The 14508-nt window shown below is 52.2% G+C and overlaps 1 protein-coding gene across 8 annotated transcripts in view; it reads left to right on the top strand.

The window, feature by feature from the left end:
• Positions 1 to 14508, top strand: part of Arhgap23 (Rho GTPase activating protein 23) — a 93101-nt gene that overhangs the window by 58696 nt on the left and 19897 nt on the right. For 6 of the 8 annotated variants that reach the window (XM_026789891.1, XM_026789890.1, XM_026789889.1 and 3 more), the window contains 9 exons: positions 390 to 707; positions 1813 to 1874; positions 2068 to 2198; positions 3167 to 3288; positions 3631 to 3786; positions 7378 to 7456; positions 8682 to 8755; positions 8959 to 9048; positions 9679 to 9804. In XM_026789891.1, the coding sequence (XP_026645692.1) occupies positions 390 to 707; positions 1813 to 1874; positions 2068 to 2198; positions 3167 to 3288; positions 3631 to 3786; positions 7378 to 7456; positions 8682 to 8755; positions 8959 to 9048; positions 9679 to 9804 (1158 nt within the window). The remainder of the gene's footprint in view (positions 1 to 389; positions 708 to 1812; positions 1875 to 2067; positions 2199 to 3166; positions 3289 to 3630; positions 3787 to 7377; positions 7457 to 8681; positions 8756 to 8958; positions 9049 to 9678; positions 9805 to 14508) is intronic. The other 2 variants (XM_005368322.2, XM_013354186.2) reach the window with 2 other exon arrangements.

Below are 14508 nucleotides of genomic sequence, written 5' to 3'. Positions count from 1 at the left end.
TCTGGATAGGTGTATGGTCAGTACCGTCCTGTGGGTGCAGTCTGGATAGGTGTATGGTCAGTACCGTCCTGTGGGTGCTGTCTGGATAGGTGTATAATCAGTACTGTCCTGTGGGTGCTGTCTGGATAGGTGTATGGTCAGTACCATCCTGTGGGTGCTGTCTGGATAGGCACATGGTCAATGCCGTCCTTAGCTACTACCTGTTAATCACACCACTCCCTTCCATCATGTCTCCCTGGGTAAGAAAGAACTACAGGTGCGGTGGTGGGGTGGGCTGGGTTCTGTCTCCTCTGTGATCCACGGTCTACTGCTGCTCAGCCTTGGGCAGACCCGTGGCAGGCCTTACTCTCATCATCGCCCTGTCTCTCCCACCCCATGTCTCCCTGCAGAAAGCGGGCGGCGGCCTGCGCCAGTGGAAGCGTGTCTATGCTGTGCTGCGGGCACGCTCGCTCTCGTTGAGCAAGGAGCGGAGGGAGCCCGGGCCGGCGGCTGCGGGGGCTGCGGCGGCCGGCGCAGGTGAGGACGAGGCAGCGCCCGTCTGCATCGGCTCCTGCCTGGTGGACATCTCCTACAGCGAGACCAAGAGGAGGCACGTGTTCCGGCTGACCACCGCTGACTTCTGTGAATATCTCTTTCAGGCTGAGGATCGGGATGACATGCTGGGCTGGATCAGAGCGATCCGGGAGAACAGCAGGGCCGAGGGCGAGGTGAGGCCCTGGGTGTATGCCCATCGGGCCACCAGGGCAAGGCAGGGGCAGGGCAGGGCAGGGCAGGGCAGGTCTCCGCTCAGCTGCTATGACCTGGGGTAGCCACTCTGAGCCTCACTCCCTCTTCTAGAAAACAGAGCTATTGAGAGTCCACCTTGGGACTGCCCACCTGGGTTTGGGTGTGAGGACGGACACATACACAGTGACAGCAGGGCAGCTGGCGTCCTCAGGGTCCAGGGACCAGCAGACACAATAACAGTTACAGTCACACAGTAATTACTGTTATTGTGGGGACTGCCTTGGGCAAGCTCTGGCCCAGAGAGGTCAGCTCCAGGCCAGCCGTAGCCTCTGGACGGACAGTGGACAATCTCCCATGGACCGTGTTGTAGAATGAGCTGTCATGCCCAGATATACTGAGTCTGGGGACAGTCACACTGACCTTAACCAGAGGCTTAGGCTTAGCCTTTGGCAGCAGGCAGGCAGGGGTTAAGCTAAGTTATTTGGTGGGGATTTGGAAACAGCTTAAAAAAAAAAAAAAAAAGAAATGGCGTCTCTTGGGAGTCGCTGATGATTCCTGTTGGTCTGATCTGCCCAGAGGTCATTTGTCATACCTGTGCAAAGGAAGACACAGTCCTGGGCTTAGGGGGTTGCATCCACCAAGGGTGGTGTAGTCTAGGCTCTGCCCAGGTGGCACCCGGCCAGCTCTCTTTCTAAGGACAAGCCCTTTCACTGTCGGGGTCCTTCCCACTTGAGGATCCTGGATCCCCTGTTCCGGATACCTGGCCAAATTTCTCCTTAGTTACTGTAGTAGCCACCCGTCTTGGTTGTGCCCTGCATGCCTGACGGACCTGAGAGGAACACCACATGGGGCTGCTTTGTCTACCCCGCTGTGCTTATTGCTGAGGTGACTGAGGCTCAGAGATGTTAGGTGGCTTACCCAAAGTCACACAGCTGCCCAGGGAGTCCAGCCCTGGCCTTTGTCCATCCAGGGTCTATTAATGTCCACCTGGTGGGGTGAGGCAAGGCTGAGGCAGGGGCCAGAGAGGAGCCCCGGTGGAGGTGGCTCTGGGCACTGATGTGGCTTCTCTCTCCTCCCTCGTTGCAGGACCCCGGCTGTGCCAATCAAGCTCTGATCAGCAAGAAGCTTAATGATTATCGAAAAGTGAGGTGAGGCCTGTTCCCTGGGGCTATCAGTGGGGAGGGAATCCTACAGGCCTTGGAGCTCCTAGGCAGAGAGCTCTAGTCCTCAGACAGGCCTGGGGATATTGTCTCTAGTGGGGGAGGGTGTGGAGGCCAGTGAGAATGGCATGCTGGGTCACCCCAGATGAAGACACCCCCCCCTTCCTTTTTCCCTCTGCAGCCATAGCTCTGGGCCCAAAGCCGATTCCTCCCCTAAAGGCTCTCGGGGCCTGGGAGGCCTCAAGTCTGAATTCCTCAAGCAGACTGCAGTCCGCGGCCTCAGGACTCAGGACCAGCCTGCAGGAAGCAAGGGTAGGAGGGCAGGGTGCATTGTGTGTGCTTGTGCGGGCAGTGTGTGTGCAGGGTTATGTCACGTGTCTGCCCTACAGACGAGGGTTTCAGGACTGGGAAGTTTCTGGATCCCAATTGCCTTCCACAGCATCCTTGTTGGATGGACCTCTGGTGTCTGCTTGTGTCCTTTGGGAATGAGAGGGTCATTCTGCAGGTAGTGTCCGTCTTTATACTCTGGGCTACTAGGAAGCATTTCCTGGGCTGGAGAGATGGCCCAGTGGGTAAGAGCACTTCCTGCTCCTCCAGAGGGCCTGAGTTGGGTTCCCAGAATTCATAACTACCTGTAGCTCCAGTTTCGGGAGATTCAACACTTCTGACATCTATGGGCACCTGCAGTCGTACACATTCACACACCCACAAAACATACCCACAAAACACACCCACACTTACACACATAATTTCCTTCCTTCCTTCCTTCCTTCTTCCTTCCTTCCTTCCTTCCTTCCTTCCTTCCTTCCTTCCTTCCTTTCTTTCTTTCTTTTTTTCTTTCTTTCTTTCTATACCAGCCACAGTGATATGTTTTTGTGATTTTTTTCTTCTGGTTTTTCGAGACAGGGCTTTTCTGTGTAACAGTCTTAGCTGTCCTGGGACTCACTTTGTGGCTGAGACTGACCTCGATCTCATAGAATTTTTTTAAATTTTAAAAGTCTTTTTTTTTTAAAATCATTTCTTTTGGTCATGCCAAAATATACAACACACAGCCACTTTGTGGGTGGGTCCTTAAGGCCACCAACAACCTTTTCAGAGCCATGATCTTCCTGGGGACTAAGAACCTCATCTTTTAAACCATCTCTTGCTGGATGTAATTTTCAACCTCTAGTTCTTTGATAAAGTCCCCGAGTCCTAGTGTGTGTATGTGGCTTTGAATGTGAGCGACCCTCTGGACTCCTCCAGCTGATTCGAGTTCTCTTTGCTGCTGTTCATCCCAGAAGACAGTGCTGCAGCTCCCAGAACCCCCTGGGGTATCAACATTATCAAGAAGAACAAGAAGGCTGCCCCAAGGGCATTTGGGATCCGGTTGGAGGAGTGCCAGCCTGCCACTGAGAACCAGGTGGGTCCCCGCGGTGCCAGAAGCAGGCAGTACATGGAAGGCAGTGCCAGGGACCCAGAGCTGTCGGAATATGGCACCAGCCATTCCTCCTACACACAACCTGGTGGCCATCTCACAGAGGGGATCCCCAAGTCCTGCAGAGGGCCCACCTGAACTGAGACCCACCCTGACTTTTTCCTTCTCAGTCAGTGGTGAAATGCTCACACTAGTTCTGACCCTTAGAAGGGAGGCAGGCAGGGCTTCGTCTCCTTGTGTGTTCTTACAGCAGCCCTGGCCTCTGCGCTGCCCCCACATCAGCCTCCTCCAATAGCCCTAACTCCTCTGCCCTGTCTGTGCCCACAGCGTGTCCCCCTGATCGTGGCTGCCTGTTGTCGTATTGTGGAGGCACGGGGGTTAGAATCCACTGGCATTTACCGGGTACCTGGCAACAACGCAGTGGTGTCTAGCCTGCAGGAACAGCTCAACCGTGGGCCCAGTGACATCAACCTGCAGGACGAGGTGGGTGTGGCAGGTGTGGCATGGCTGTTGGCAGAGGTCCAGGTCCGGGGACTGTCATGTTGCACTCACCACACACTACTATATGTTCGTCGTTGGGCCAGAGTGTCCAGGTGGCAGGAGAAAACCTGCCTGGTCAGTCAGCCTTAGTGGCATTTCCCCAAGGATGGCCCCAAAAGGAATGAAGCCCTGGGCTGATGGGTACTGAGACAGAGGCAGGTATTTTTGTTTGTTTGTTTGTTTTTCTCCAGTCTTCTCTGTAACCCAGGTTGATCTTTCTGCCTCTGGCTTCCAAGTGCTAAGACTACAGATTTGTGCCACCGGCAGGGCAGCTGTCCTCCTGGCTGGATGACAGTTTTACATGAACACTTAGGAGGGCTGAGTTCACTCAGTTAAAGTCAAATATGGGCAGAGGGAGGCTGAACACTTGCTGAGAATTAAACTTCCAAGAATGCCAACTAGTGCACATTTTAGGTCTCCTGCAATCGAATTTCTCCCCCTCGCTCCTCCTCATCCTGCCTCCCACCCCCACAGTCCTCTAGCACCAGGCTAGGCAAAAAATGGGTTGCTGGCTGGAGGCCCTCAGAGCCCTGGCCTAGGGGAAAGGGATGTGTCATGCTCTTAGGGTGGCCAGCCACCAAGGCCGTATCCTGGAAAGGGAGGCTGAAGCTGGGAGCAGCCTCTAGAGGTGGTGATGTCACACCAAAGAGCCTGTAGCATGGCTGGCAGTTCCCAAGTGATTGCTAAGTCCGAGGGTTCCCAGAGGAGCTTTGAGGAGCCACATGCAGGCCAAGACCCGCTTCCTTTGCTAGGACAAGGGTCACCCTACTTTGTTCTGAATCTTATCTTGAGTTTCTTTCACATCTGTTGATTTATTTGTTGAGGGGCCCACATGTGCGGTGTGTGCCATGGTGCACGCACAGAGGGCAGAGAGCAGCTGTGGGAGTTGGGTTTCTCCATCCACCATGTGGGTCCTGGGGATTGGGCTCAGGTCATCAGGCTTGGCAGCCAGTATCTTAGCCTGTTGAGCCATCTCTCACGAGCCCACCCTGGATTTCTGTGTAAGAATTTATTTGACCAAAGGGGCATTGGGTGGAAGCCACGAATCTGCCGAGTAAAGCACCATAGACCCGGTGACCCAGAGTATTTGTGACTTTGTGATGGGAGAGAAGACAAATAGATATGATATCAAGGACAAAGAAGAGTGGTCTGCATCAGGGAGAAACTGCTGAGGGCTGGAGCAGGGGCAGAGTCCTGAGTGTGTATGAGAGCCGGAGCGTAGCCCTAGTAGGGAGCGACAGAGTTGTTCAAAACTCATGGAGGGGTTTGAGGGTTGGACAAAATGTGGACACATCTTCTTTGTTTGGGGGTGGGGACGCTAAGGCCCAGGACATGCCATAGGTTCCTGGACCCTTTGACCTGGAGTCAGTGGGCAGTAGGGAGCTTTTGGTGCCTTACCCTGGGGAAGCACAGCCAAGAGTATGAGATGCTGAGGCTTAGTGGAAGCTGTGAGTGGAGGGGGAGGGAAGAGAGCCCTGAGGTGTTGGGGTACATGAAGGTCAGGATGCTACAGCGGGCCCTGGGTAAGTAGAGGCAGTGAGAGGATGGAAGGGAAGGCGGGCAGAGAGACCAGAAGGGAGAGCTGGTGGCTGCATGAGGCAGAGGGTGGCTTGAAGAAAGGCTGAAGTGGGGAACCAGTCAGAGTGGCCTCACTGGGTTTGGCATGATGGTACCTCACCTCTATGGGTTGACAGCATCCTCAGGCCCTGACTAAGTGGGGTCATGTGACAGCATAGAACCAAGGGACTGCTGTCTGGGAAAGGGCAGACTGACATCAGCTTGGAAGGGCAGGACAGGGTTCTTAGGAAGCAGGGCTGGAGCAGATACTGTCACAGGAGACCAAGGCTGAGCTGAGGGATCTCAGGTTTGGCAGCTGGGAGATGAGAAGCGCTCAGCCCCCAGGGCCAGGAGGAGGTACCGAATGGAGAGAGGCATAGGAGCTACTCCACTGGATCAGCCAGTCAGCTCACCTTAGCCAGGGAGAATGGGGGCAGAGTCGGAGGGATGGCTAGCCTTAGCCAGGGTCAAGCGGGCTTGTCCAGTGTGCTGGCTGTGCTGTTTGGTAGCAGGCATTACTCGCACAGGCTGCTTCAGAATGTGCAGGAAGTCAGGGCTCTGTGTGGGGCCCGGGGAGAGTGATGCTGGGGACTATCTGAACTAGGCTGCGGCTCTTTGTGATGAGTGTGCATAGCATTTGTCTCCTGCTGACCACGTTCCCTGGCTTTCTAGGCACTTCTTTTCTGAGTGGTTCCCAACAGAGTAGCTAAGCCTAGCTCCTGGCTACTGCATGTGGGGTGTTGGTGCCCCCTGGTGGACAGAATGGCCTCGTGCCTCGTGGTTTCTTCTCTAGTAGAGCAGTTTCTGTACCCTAGCTCAGTGGCCATTTGGAGCAAATTATATATTGATGCATGTGTTTGTTTGTTTTTTCTTTTTTTTGTGGGGGGATAGGGTTTTTCTGTGTAGTCCTGGCTATCCTGGAACTCACTCTGTAGACCAGCTTGGCCCTGAACTCAGAGATCTGCCTGTCTCTGCCTCCCTAGTGCTGGGATTAAAGGTGTGAGTTTGACTGGAAGAGCAATAGAGAATCAAGCCTCCACATACATGAACATGTACCCTCCCACACACATACATGTATATACATGTATATGAAAATGGAAAAAGAACTCAGATATTGCCAAACACTCCTGGGGGACAAAATCAACCCTCACTTAGGACTTTTGGATCCCTGTCTGTCACAGAGCACAGCCTCCCAGGAGATAATGACAAACAAGGAAACAGACAAGGGCTGGAGAGAGGCTTAGTGGTTAAGAGCATTGCCTGCTCTTCCAAAGGTCCTGAGTTCAGTTCCCGGCAACCACATGGTGGCTCACAACCATCTGTGATGAGGTCTGGTTCCCTCTTCTGGCCTTCAGGCATACAGACAGACAGAATATTGTATACATAATAAGTAAATTAAAAAAAAAAAAGGAAACAGACCAAACAAGCACCCGGGAGAAAGTCGGAGTGTGGGCAGATGGCTGGGTGGTGGCGTCCGTGGTTGCTTGGGCTTTGGGAGTGAGGCAGGGTGAGGGGCCAATCCTGTGAAGGGCAGATGTGGAGAGTCCAGTGGGGGCAGATTGCAGAAGGGCCAAGGATAGGAAGGGGCACTTAGTCTGTGGGTAGTAGGCACACATAGGAAGGGGGCAGTATATGAGGCCTGTGCTGGTCTGTGGGTGTAAAGGGTCACACTTAGCTGGATGGAGAGCGTCTGGAGGCAGGACTGACCCTGGCACTTGTGGATACACTGGAGATGTCCAGGGCACTCTTATGTGGGGTAGCTTCCCTCATTTCTGTCCCCCAAATTTGGGTCCTTTTGCTTTTTGTGGGAGGCAATATTGAACCCACTGGGCTAGCTGGAGTCAAGGTTGTGTTCTGGACAGGCATGGAGCCCTGGGCACTGGGGTGACCTGGCTACCCCTAAGCCTGGTATGGGACATGGGGCCGTGGCACCTGGGATGAGCATGCATGTGTCCTGATCTCTCTGCTCCTCCTTAGCGCTGGCAGGACCTCAACGTGATCAGCAGCCTGCTCAAGGCTTTCTTCCGCAAGCTGCCGGAGCCGCTCTTCACTGATGGTGAGTAGCGGGCAGAGGGGAGGTGAGAGAGAGGGGCACACCCCATCCATTCCCCACTACCCCTGCCAAATGCATACTCTCTCCCTCTCTCCTTCTCACTTTTGGTCATTGATTTTAATTTTGAGTTTTACTTTATATGTATTTATTTTTATTATATTTTTTAAAACACCAAAGAAATTTGTGCATGTAAGACATGGAGTCTGTGCAGCTGTATGTCAGTTCTGTCACTCTGTTCTTCCTCCTGAGGTCATGGCCGCCCTCTGAGTTTTTATTATAGCCAGCGCTGCTCCCTGTAACAGTCCCCCAGATAGGGCTGTTATCAGACTCCTTCCTGGGCCAAGACATGGGGGTTCAGAGAAGGAAAGTGACTTGCTAAGGCTACCGGGCCTGTAAGTGACACAGCCAGGGTTCCTCCTCGGGCTTCTGGCCACAAACCCGTTGCTAGCCCGTGTACTCAGCTGCATGTTATTAGCAGGACAAGCTCTTTTTTTTTTTTTTTTAATTTTATGAATATGGGTGCTTTGTCTGCATGTATACTTACACACCAGAAGAGGGCATCAGATTTCATTATAGACAGTTGCGAGCTGCCATGTGGGTGCTGGGGATTGAACTCAGGACCTCTGGAAGAGCAGCCAGTGCTCTAGACCTCTGAGCCATCTCTCCAGCCCCACTGCAGTAAGCTTTTTATGTGGTGCTGTGCATCAAAAATCCTGGTCCTCACGATGGCACTTCCCCAGCCATGTCCCCAGTCCCAAACCATATCCTTGTCAGTACTTGTGCATGGCTCATCTGGATGGACTGTGTTTTATGTGTTGGGGTGTTGGGGATGGTACTAAGGGCCTGGGCATGCTAAACTCCTCTATTTGCTGGAAGTTCCATCCAAAATTACCTGATGGAAGCTGCAGCCCTAAGGAGCATGGGAAAAAGGGTTTATTACCTGCAGTATTGAGGTTCCCTGGTACATGCGTGGGAACCTCAGAACTGGGAACCTGGGGACTGTTGAGGCAGGTGAGGTGTCTGAAGGCCCTTTTTTCTGACCTACTGAGCTCTGAGATCCTTGGCCTGAAGATGAGGTGGGGACGCATTGCAAGGATCCGTGAAAAGCTCTGGTCTTCCCACACAAACGCTCAGGCTGCAGCAGTGCCTTCCCCCCTGGCTGGGACTCTAGTGCTCCTGAGAGGGGAGGGGCTGCCTCCCACCACTGAGGATCTCTCCTGTGTTCCAGACAAATACAATGACTTCATCGAGGCCAACCGGATAGAAGACTCAAGAGAGAGGATGAAGACACTGCGAAAGCTGGTAAGGACGGAAGCCCCGTCGGACAGGAGGGCAGCCTGGTGCCATCCCCCCAGAGGCTTCCTGCACTGAGAGCCTCAGTTTCCCCATCTGTACCAAGGAAGGGAGTTGGAAAGTGGATTCCAGCTCCCTGCACTGTGGCAGTGGGAGTCTGAATTGGAGAGATCCCCACAGCCTCGTCCCTTTTTCCTCCTCCCGTCCCCTAGATTCGGGATCTCCCGGGACACTACTATGAAACGCTTAAATTCCTTGTGGGCCATCTCAAGACCATTGCTGACCACTCAGAGAAAAACAAGGTGTGTGTAGCTCCCCGGTGGAGTCCGGAAGCACAGGGTGCGTGGGATTCGCGCTTCCTCAGCATGATTTGGGACCCATTAAGGCCTCTCTCTTCCCAAGGCTGTTCCACTTCTACCACAGCAGGCCAGTGCCCAGCATGCAGCGGGGCCAGCGCCATTCCCTCAGAACCAGCTCCTGAGCTGCTGAGGGCCGTGTAGAGGCCAAGAGCCGCAGTCCCCTGCAAGGTAGCACCTGTCCTCTGATCCGGCTCCAATACCTTCACTTATATCTTCTCATCCAGTTCTTTCTGCCTTTCGGTTCTGCAGAAAAAGAGAGGGACGATGGGTTCCTCCTTATTCTCACTGACCCTGGAGTCTCCAGCATGCCTCCCGCTCCGGGATTCCCACTGCTCTCACCAGCCTCCAGGGCTGCCCTGGGGGGGTGTGAGGTGGGCACTGGTCATGGCTGCTAGGCCTGGAAATGGAAGAGGCTAAACATCTGCCTTACACTTTACTTGGCAAACCTCTCTGTGCCCTGTAGGATATTCAGCCCCTAATCTAGGGACACGTCAGGGTTGGGGACGGTGGAGTGCAGGAAGAGTGAGGGCACTGGTGAGCATGCTCAAAGCGATGATTCCCTCCCCAACCCAGATGGAGCCCCGGAACCTGGCTCTGGTCTTTGGGCCAACGTTGGTAAGGACATCTGAAGACAACATGACAGACATGGTGACCCACATGCCAGACCGCTACAAAATCGTGGAGACACTGATCCAGCATGTAAGTGCCTGTTGTGAGATTGAAGCCTGAGTGCCCAGCCTAGCATGGGTGCCCCAGGATGCTTGCAACAGCACCTGCAGTCCGAGAGGCTACTGCGAGGGGGTGCACGGTCTTCAGCCGTGACAGGCTGCCACTACAGCCAAGCAGCAGTGCATCCAAGTCCTTAGCAGAGGAACAAGAGCGGAAGGAGAGTCAGGGAGGAACACGGGGGAGCCTGGCTGCAGAGGGTCCTCAGGAGGGTGTTCCAGTAGAGGTAGCCTGCAGAACTGGGCACACAAGTGTGTGATTTGGGTGTCAGGAGATCTGGGCTCCAAACCCCACAGACTCTTGGGTCAGGGGTCACAGATGGTATAGGGAATGGAGCAGAAAGCAAGGCCACATCCTCCATGGTGCTCTGGTGCAAGCCACTGCTTCCCCTTCCTTCTGACTCCTGCAGGGGCCAAGGAGCCCCTGTATTCTAGGTCAGTGGTCCAGCCTTCCTAACGCTGCAACTCTTTAATACAGTTCCTTGTGTTGTGGTGACCCCTGACTATAAAATTATTTTTGTTATTTCCTCATAACTATAATTTTGCTAGTGTTATGATTCATAATGTAAGTATGTGTGTTTTCTGATGGTCTTAGGTGACCCCGGTGAAAGGTTTGTGACCCATAGGTTGAGAACCACTGTGCTAGGGTCTTGCTTTTGTCTGGGAAGGATGAAGAAACCATAGTGGTCAACAGAGGGCGATAGAGGCCTCTCTCTTCTGAAGCTCTCTCCCAAAAGGCAGTTCCTTCTTCCAGGGGCTCAGGGATGATTTTATAAATCAAAAGATTTCCTACTTACCAATCTGTGACAGCCACAAAGTGTGGACCCAGAGTCCTCTTCTGCAGAGGGAGTGAGGATAGCCATTGGTCCAAGGACGGAAGCCCCATCACCCCCACTTTATAGATGAGGAAATCGGGATGCAGAGAGATGCAGACTGACAGAAGGTCACACACCAAAAGATGGCATCTCCAGGATTTCAGACGTGTCCACCTGCTCAAGCCTGTGCTCCCCTCCCTACCGCCTCTCCTTCCTGCCAGGGCTGTCTGCACAGAAGGCAGCTTCAGGGCAGGGAGTGACAGGAAGTGAAGGCAACAGTGGGTCGTGCTGATTCTCTTGCCGACTTAACCGTCCTTTACTCTCCCCCCCCAACCCCGCCCCCAGTCAGGGCCATGGCTGCAGAAGGGAGCATTGGGGCCTTTTCTCCACCCAGCATGGGACCGGTCCCCTGGATGATAAAATTGCTGGCAGTACCAATATCTCCTGTCGCTCCTGTCGGGTTTTGTTTTCAAGCACCAGGATCCCCAGAGGCTCCCATAAGTGAAGCCATGGTTGGGAAGGAGGGCTTCTGCCTGTGTGGTTTCTGGAGAAGCTGCTGGGCCTGAGGTCTGTGGCCATCACAGGACTGGACCAACAGCCTTGAGAGAGAGCAGGCCCTTACCAAGTCAGTTTTCCCAGAGGCCGTGTCTGGTCCTGGGGGGTGGGGTGCCACAGGTGTGCATGTCAGTCTCAGTGCCTAGCCCAGGGAGTGTGTGGTGAACATGCTGTGTTTACTAAGCTGAATGAGTCAGCAGTGAGTGAGTGGCTGAGGTTGGGCGGCCTGGGCTTTCCACTCAGGGATTCATTTCTGACAGAGAGCTGAGCTGGAGACCTTCGCTTCTCAGCCTCCAAGGCCTGGGGACATCTTTAACACTGAGTAGGTGCCACCCTCTGCAGCCCCAGGCTGCCCACCTAAGAGTCCAGGGGCTTCTCTACAGGTGGTAGAACCAGCAGGGGTAGGTTGTAGAGACCAGTCAGGCCTGACCAGACAATGACCATTGGTAACGTTAACTCCTGGGATTTCAGCCCAAATGGCTTCCAACAGGGGTTCCTGTCACAAAGGGAAGCCTAGGGCGGCCGCAGGGAGGGGTCCCCAGGCATCCAAACCAGACTTCATAAGGTAAAGGGTGGGGAGTGATGTGGGAACAAGACCCCGTGCAGAGCAGAAAGGAGTGCAGGCCCAGGCACTTGGCAGAAGTCACCCCACAACCCTGCTGTGTCCCCCAAGTCTGCTTTCAGCTGGCATCCAGCGCCCACGGTGGGGGACCCCTGCCACTTCTCAGCCTTGGCTTTTTTTTCTTTTTCCTGTTAGGGTTGGCATCCAGGGCCTGGGGAGCCCTAGGCCAGTGTTCTAGCACTGAGCCACAGCCCTGACTGCGCCCTCCTGTGTCTTGGGAGGTATTTGACACTAATGCTGGCCCCTAGCCCTCAATGCCAAGCTGTCTCATCGGTTGTGACAAAAGAAAATTGGCCTGTGCCAGGCAGGAAGAGCAGCCAGCCTGGACGTCATAGAGTTTGAGAACAGCCGCAGTGGCAGGGCGAGGCCTATTTCCAGCTCCCAATTGCAGATCTGCAGCAATTTGTAATACACTTTATATGTGTGTTCCGTAGGCTGTGAGGACGTTCAGTACAGAGGAAGGACGAGGCTGGGACACTGCTTGACAATGATTTCACCACATTTTGTTTTGGTTTGGTTTGGTTTGGTTTTTGGCTTGTTTGTTTGTTTTTCAGGACAGGGTTTCCTTGTGTAGCCCTGGCTGTCCTGGAACTCACTCTGTAGACCAGGCTGGCCTCGAACTCACAGAGATCCGCCTGCCTCTGCCTCCCTAGTGCTGGGATTAAAGGTGTGCCCCACTGCCACCTGACTGATTTCAGTACATTTAATGGCCTTTAGTTGGGTATTTTCGGTTTTCTCTATGTAAATTTTGGTCTCTTTCTAGAAAATTGTGTGTGTTTGCACACGCATGTGTGTGCAGTGGGTACACATGTGCCACAGCATGTGTGTACAGAGGTCAGAGGACAGTGTGAAGGAATCTGCCCTCTTTCCACCGTGTGGGACCCAGGTTGTCAAGCTTGGCAGCAGGCACCTGTGCCATCTCATGGGCTCCAATTTCTAGGGTGTTTTTCCCCTGATTTGTTTTCATTTGTTTACTTATTCTTTCGTTTATTGTTACTTGTGTCTGTGTCGGGGCAGGGGATGGCATGTGTGCCACTGTGTGCTTGTAGAGGTTAGAAGAGAGCGCACAGGGGTCAGCCCTCTCCGCCATGAGCTGGGTCCTTGGGACCGCACCCTCTGGACCATTTTCACTGGCTCTCCTGGGATTGGTTTTGGGTTTTTTGTTTGTTTGTTTGTTTTTTGGTGATTTAGTTTTCTTCTTATTTTATTTAGTTTGCTGTTGTGAATGGTTTTTTTTTGTGTGTGTGTTTTTGTGTTTTGTTTTGTTTTGTTTTGTGGTTTCCTCTCAGCAAGTTTGTTTCTGGTATATAGAATGACTTGATTTTTGTCTGTTGATTTTGTTATTTGCTACAAGTGTTCACTGGATCCATGAATTTTCTGGTGGAGTCTTTTGGGACTTTTAAGTATAGGTTCATATTGTCTGTAAGTAGGAAGACTTTGACATCTCCCGTTCATGTTTGTACCCTTTCATTTCTTTCTCTCACTGCTCGGATGAAAACTTCAATCTCTGTATTGAAAGAGAATGATGAAAATGGTCGCTCCATCACATTCCTGATCTTATGGGGAAACTTTCAGTTTTTCTTATGTAGTATAAGGTTGTTCTCTATTTGTCACATACGGACTTAGCGTGTTGATATGTGTTCCTTATGTTGATAGTTTGTTCTGTGCTTTGGTCACGAAGGATCCTCCTCTGCATCTATTGAGGTGATCACATCATTTTGTCCTTAATATATATTTACACGTCGTATTACATTTATTGACTTCCACATGGTGAACCTTGCACACCTATATGAAACCACCTTGGCCATGGTGTGTGATCTTAATGCAGTCTGGAGTTTGGCTTGCAAGTATTTTGTTGAGAACTTTTGTGTCTGCTCACTGGGGAGCCTGGTCTGTGGTTGTCTTCTCTGCTGGATCTTTGCCTCGTTTTGGTATCAGGATAGGTGACGTCAGCAGAACTCTCCCCTTTCTATTGGGGAACCATTTCAGGAGTGTTTGACAATTCCCGCTTCAATCTGATTGTTCTTATGGGTCTGTTTGTACCATCTTTTGGGTTCCCAGTTTGTTTGAATATAAGTTTTCAAAGGTATTTTCCAATGCTCTTCTAGATGTTCCTCTAATTGTGTAAATTTTACTTTCCTCCCACCCCTAAGGAGGGTGTTATGTAGCCCAGGTTATATGACTAGGGCTAGCTTTGAACTCTTTTTTTTTTAAAGATTTATTTATTAAAAAAGATTTATTTATTTAATGTACACTGGTGTTGTGCCTGTATATATTCTGTGTGAAGGTGTTGGTTCCCCTGGAACTGGAATTACAAACAGTTGTGAGCTGCCATGTGGGTACTGGGAATTAAACCCAGGTCCTCTGGAAGGAAGAGCAGCTGGTGCTCTTAAACTGCTGAGCCATCTCTTCAGCCCCTAGCCTTGAACTCTTGATTCTCTTCTTCCTACCTCCCAAAGGAGGAGGGTTACAGGTGTAATCCATACCAGGCTAATTTTTCTTTTCACAGAACCAGCTTTTTAATTGTTTGATCCCTTTATTCTTTTGGTCTCTACTTCATTCGTTGGCATCTCCCGCTTGGTGTGTGGCTTATTCTTGCTTGTGTAAGACCTTGAGGCGCGTCATTAGATGATTATCTGAGATCTGGTTTTTGTTGTTGTTTTGCTTTTTTTAATTTGATTTTTTT

This window comes from Microtus ochrogaster, unplaced genomic scaffold, assembly GCF_000317375.1.
Source record: "Microtus ochrogaster isolate Prairie Vole_2 unplaced genomic scaffold, MicOch1.0 UNK31, whole genome shotgun sequence".
Lineage (NCBI taxonomy): Eukaryota > Metazoa > Chordata > Mammalia > Rodentia > Cricetidae > Microtus > Microtus ochrogaster.
The sequence above is the reverse complement of the archived record's forward strand: the minus strand, read 5'-3'. Positions and strand labels throughout refer to the sequence as shown.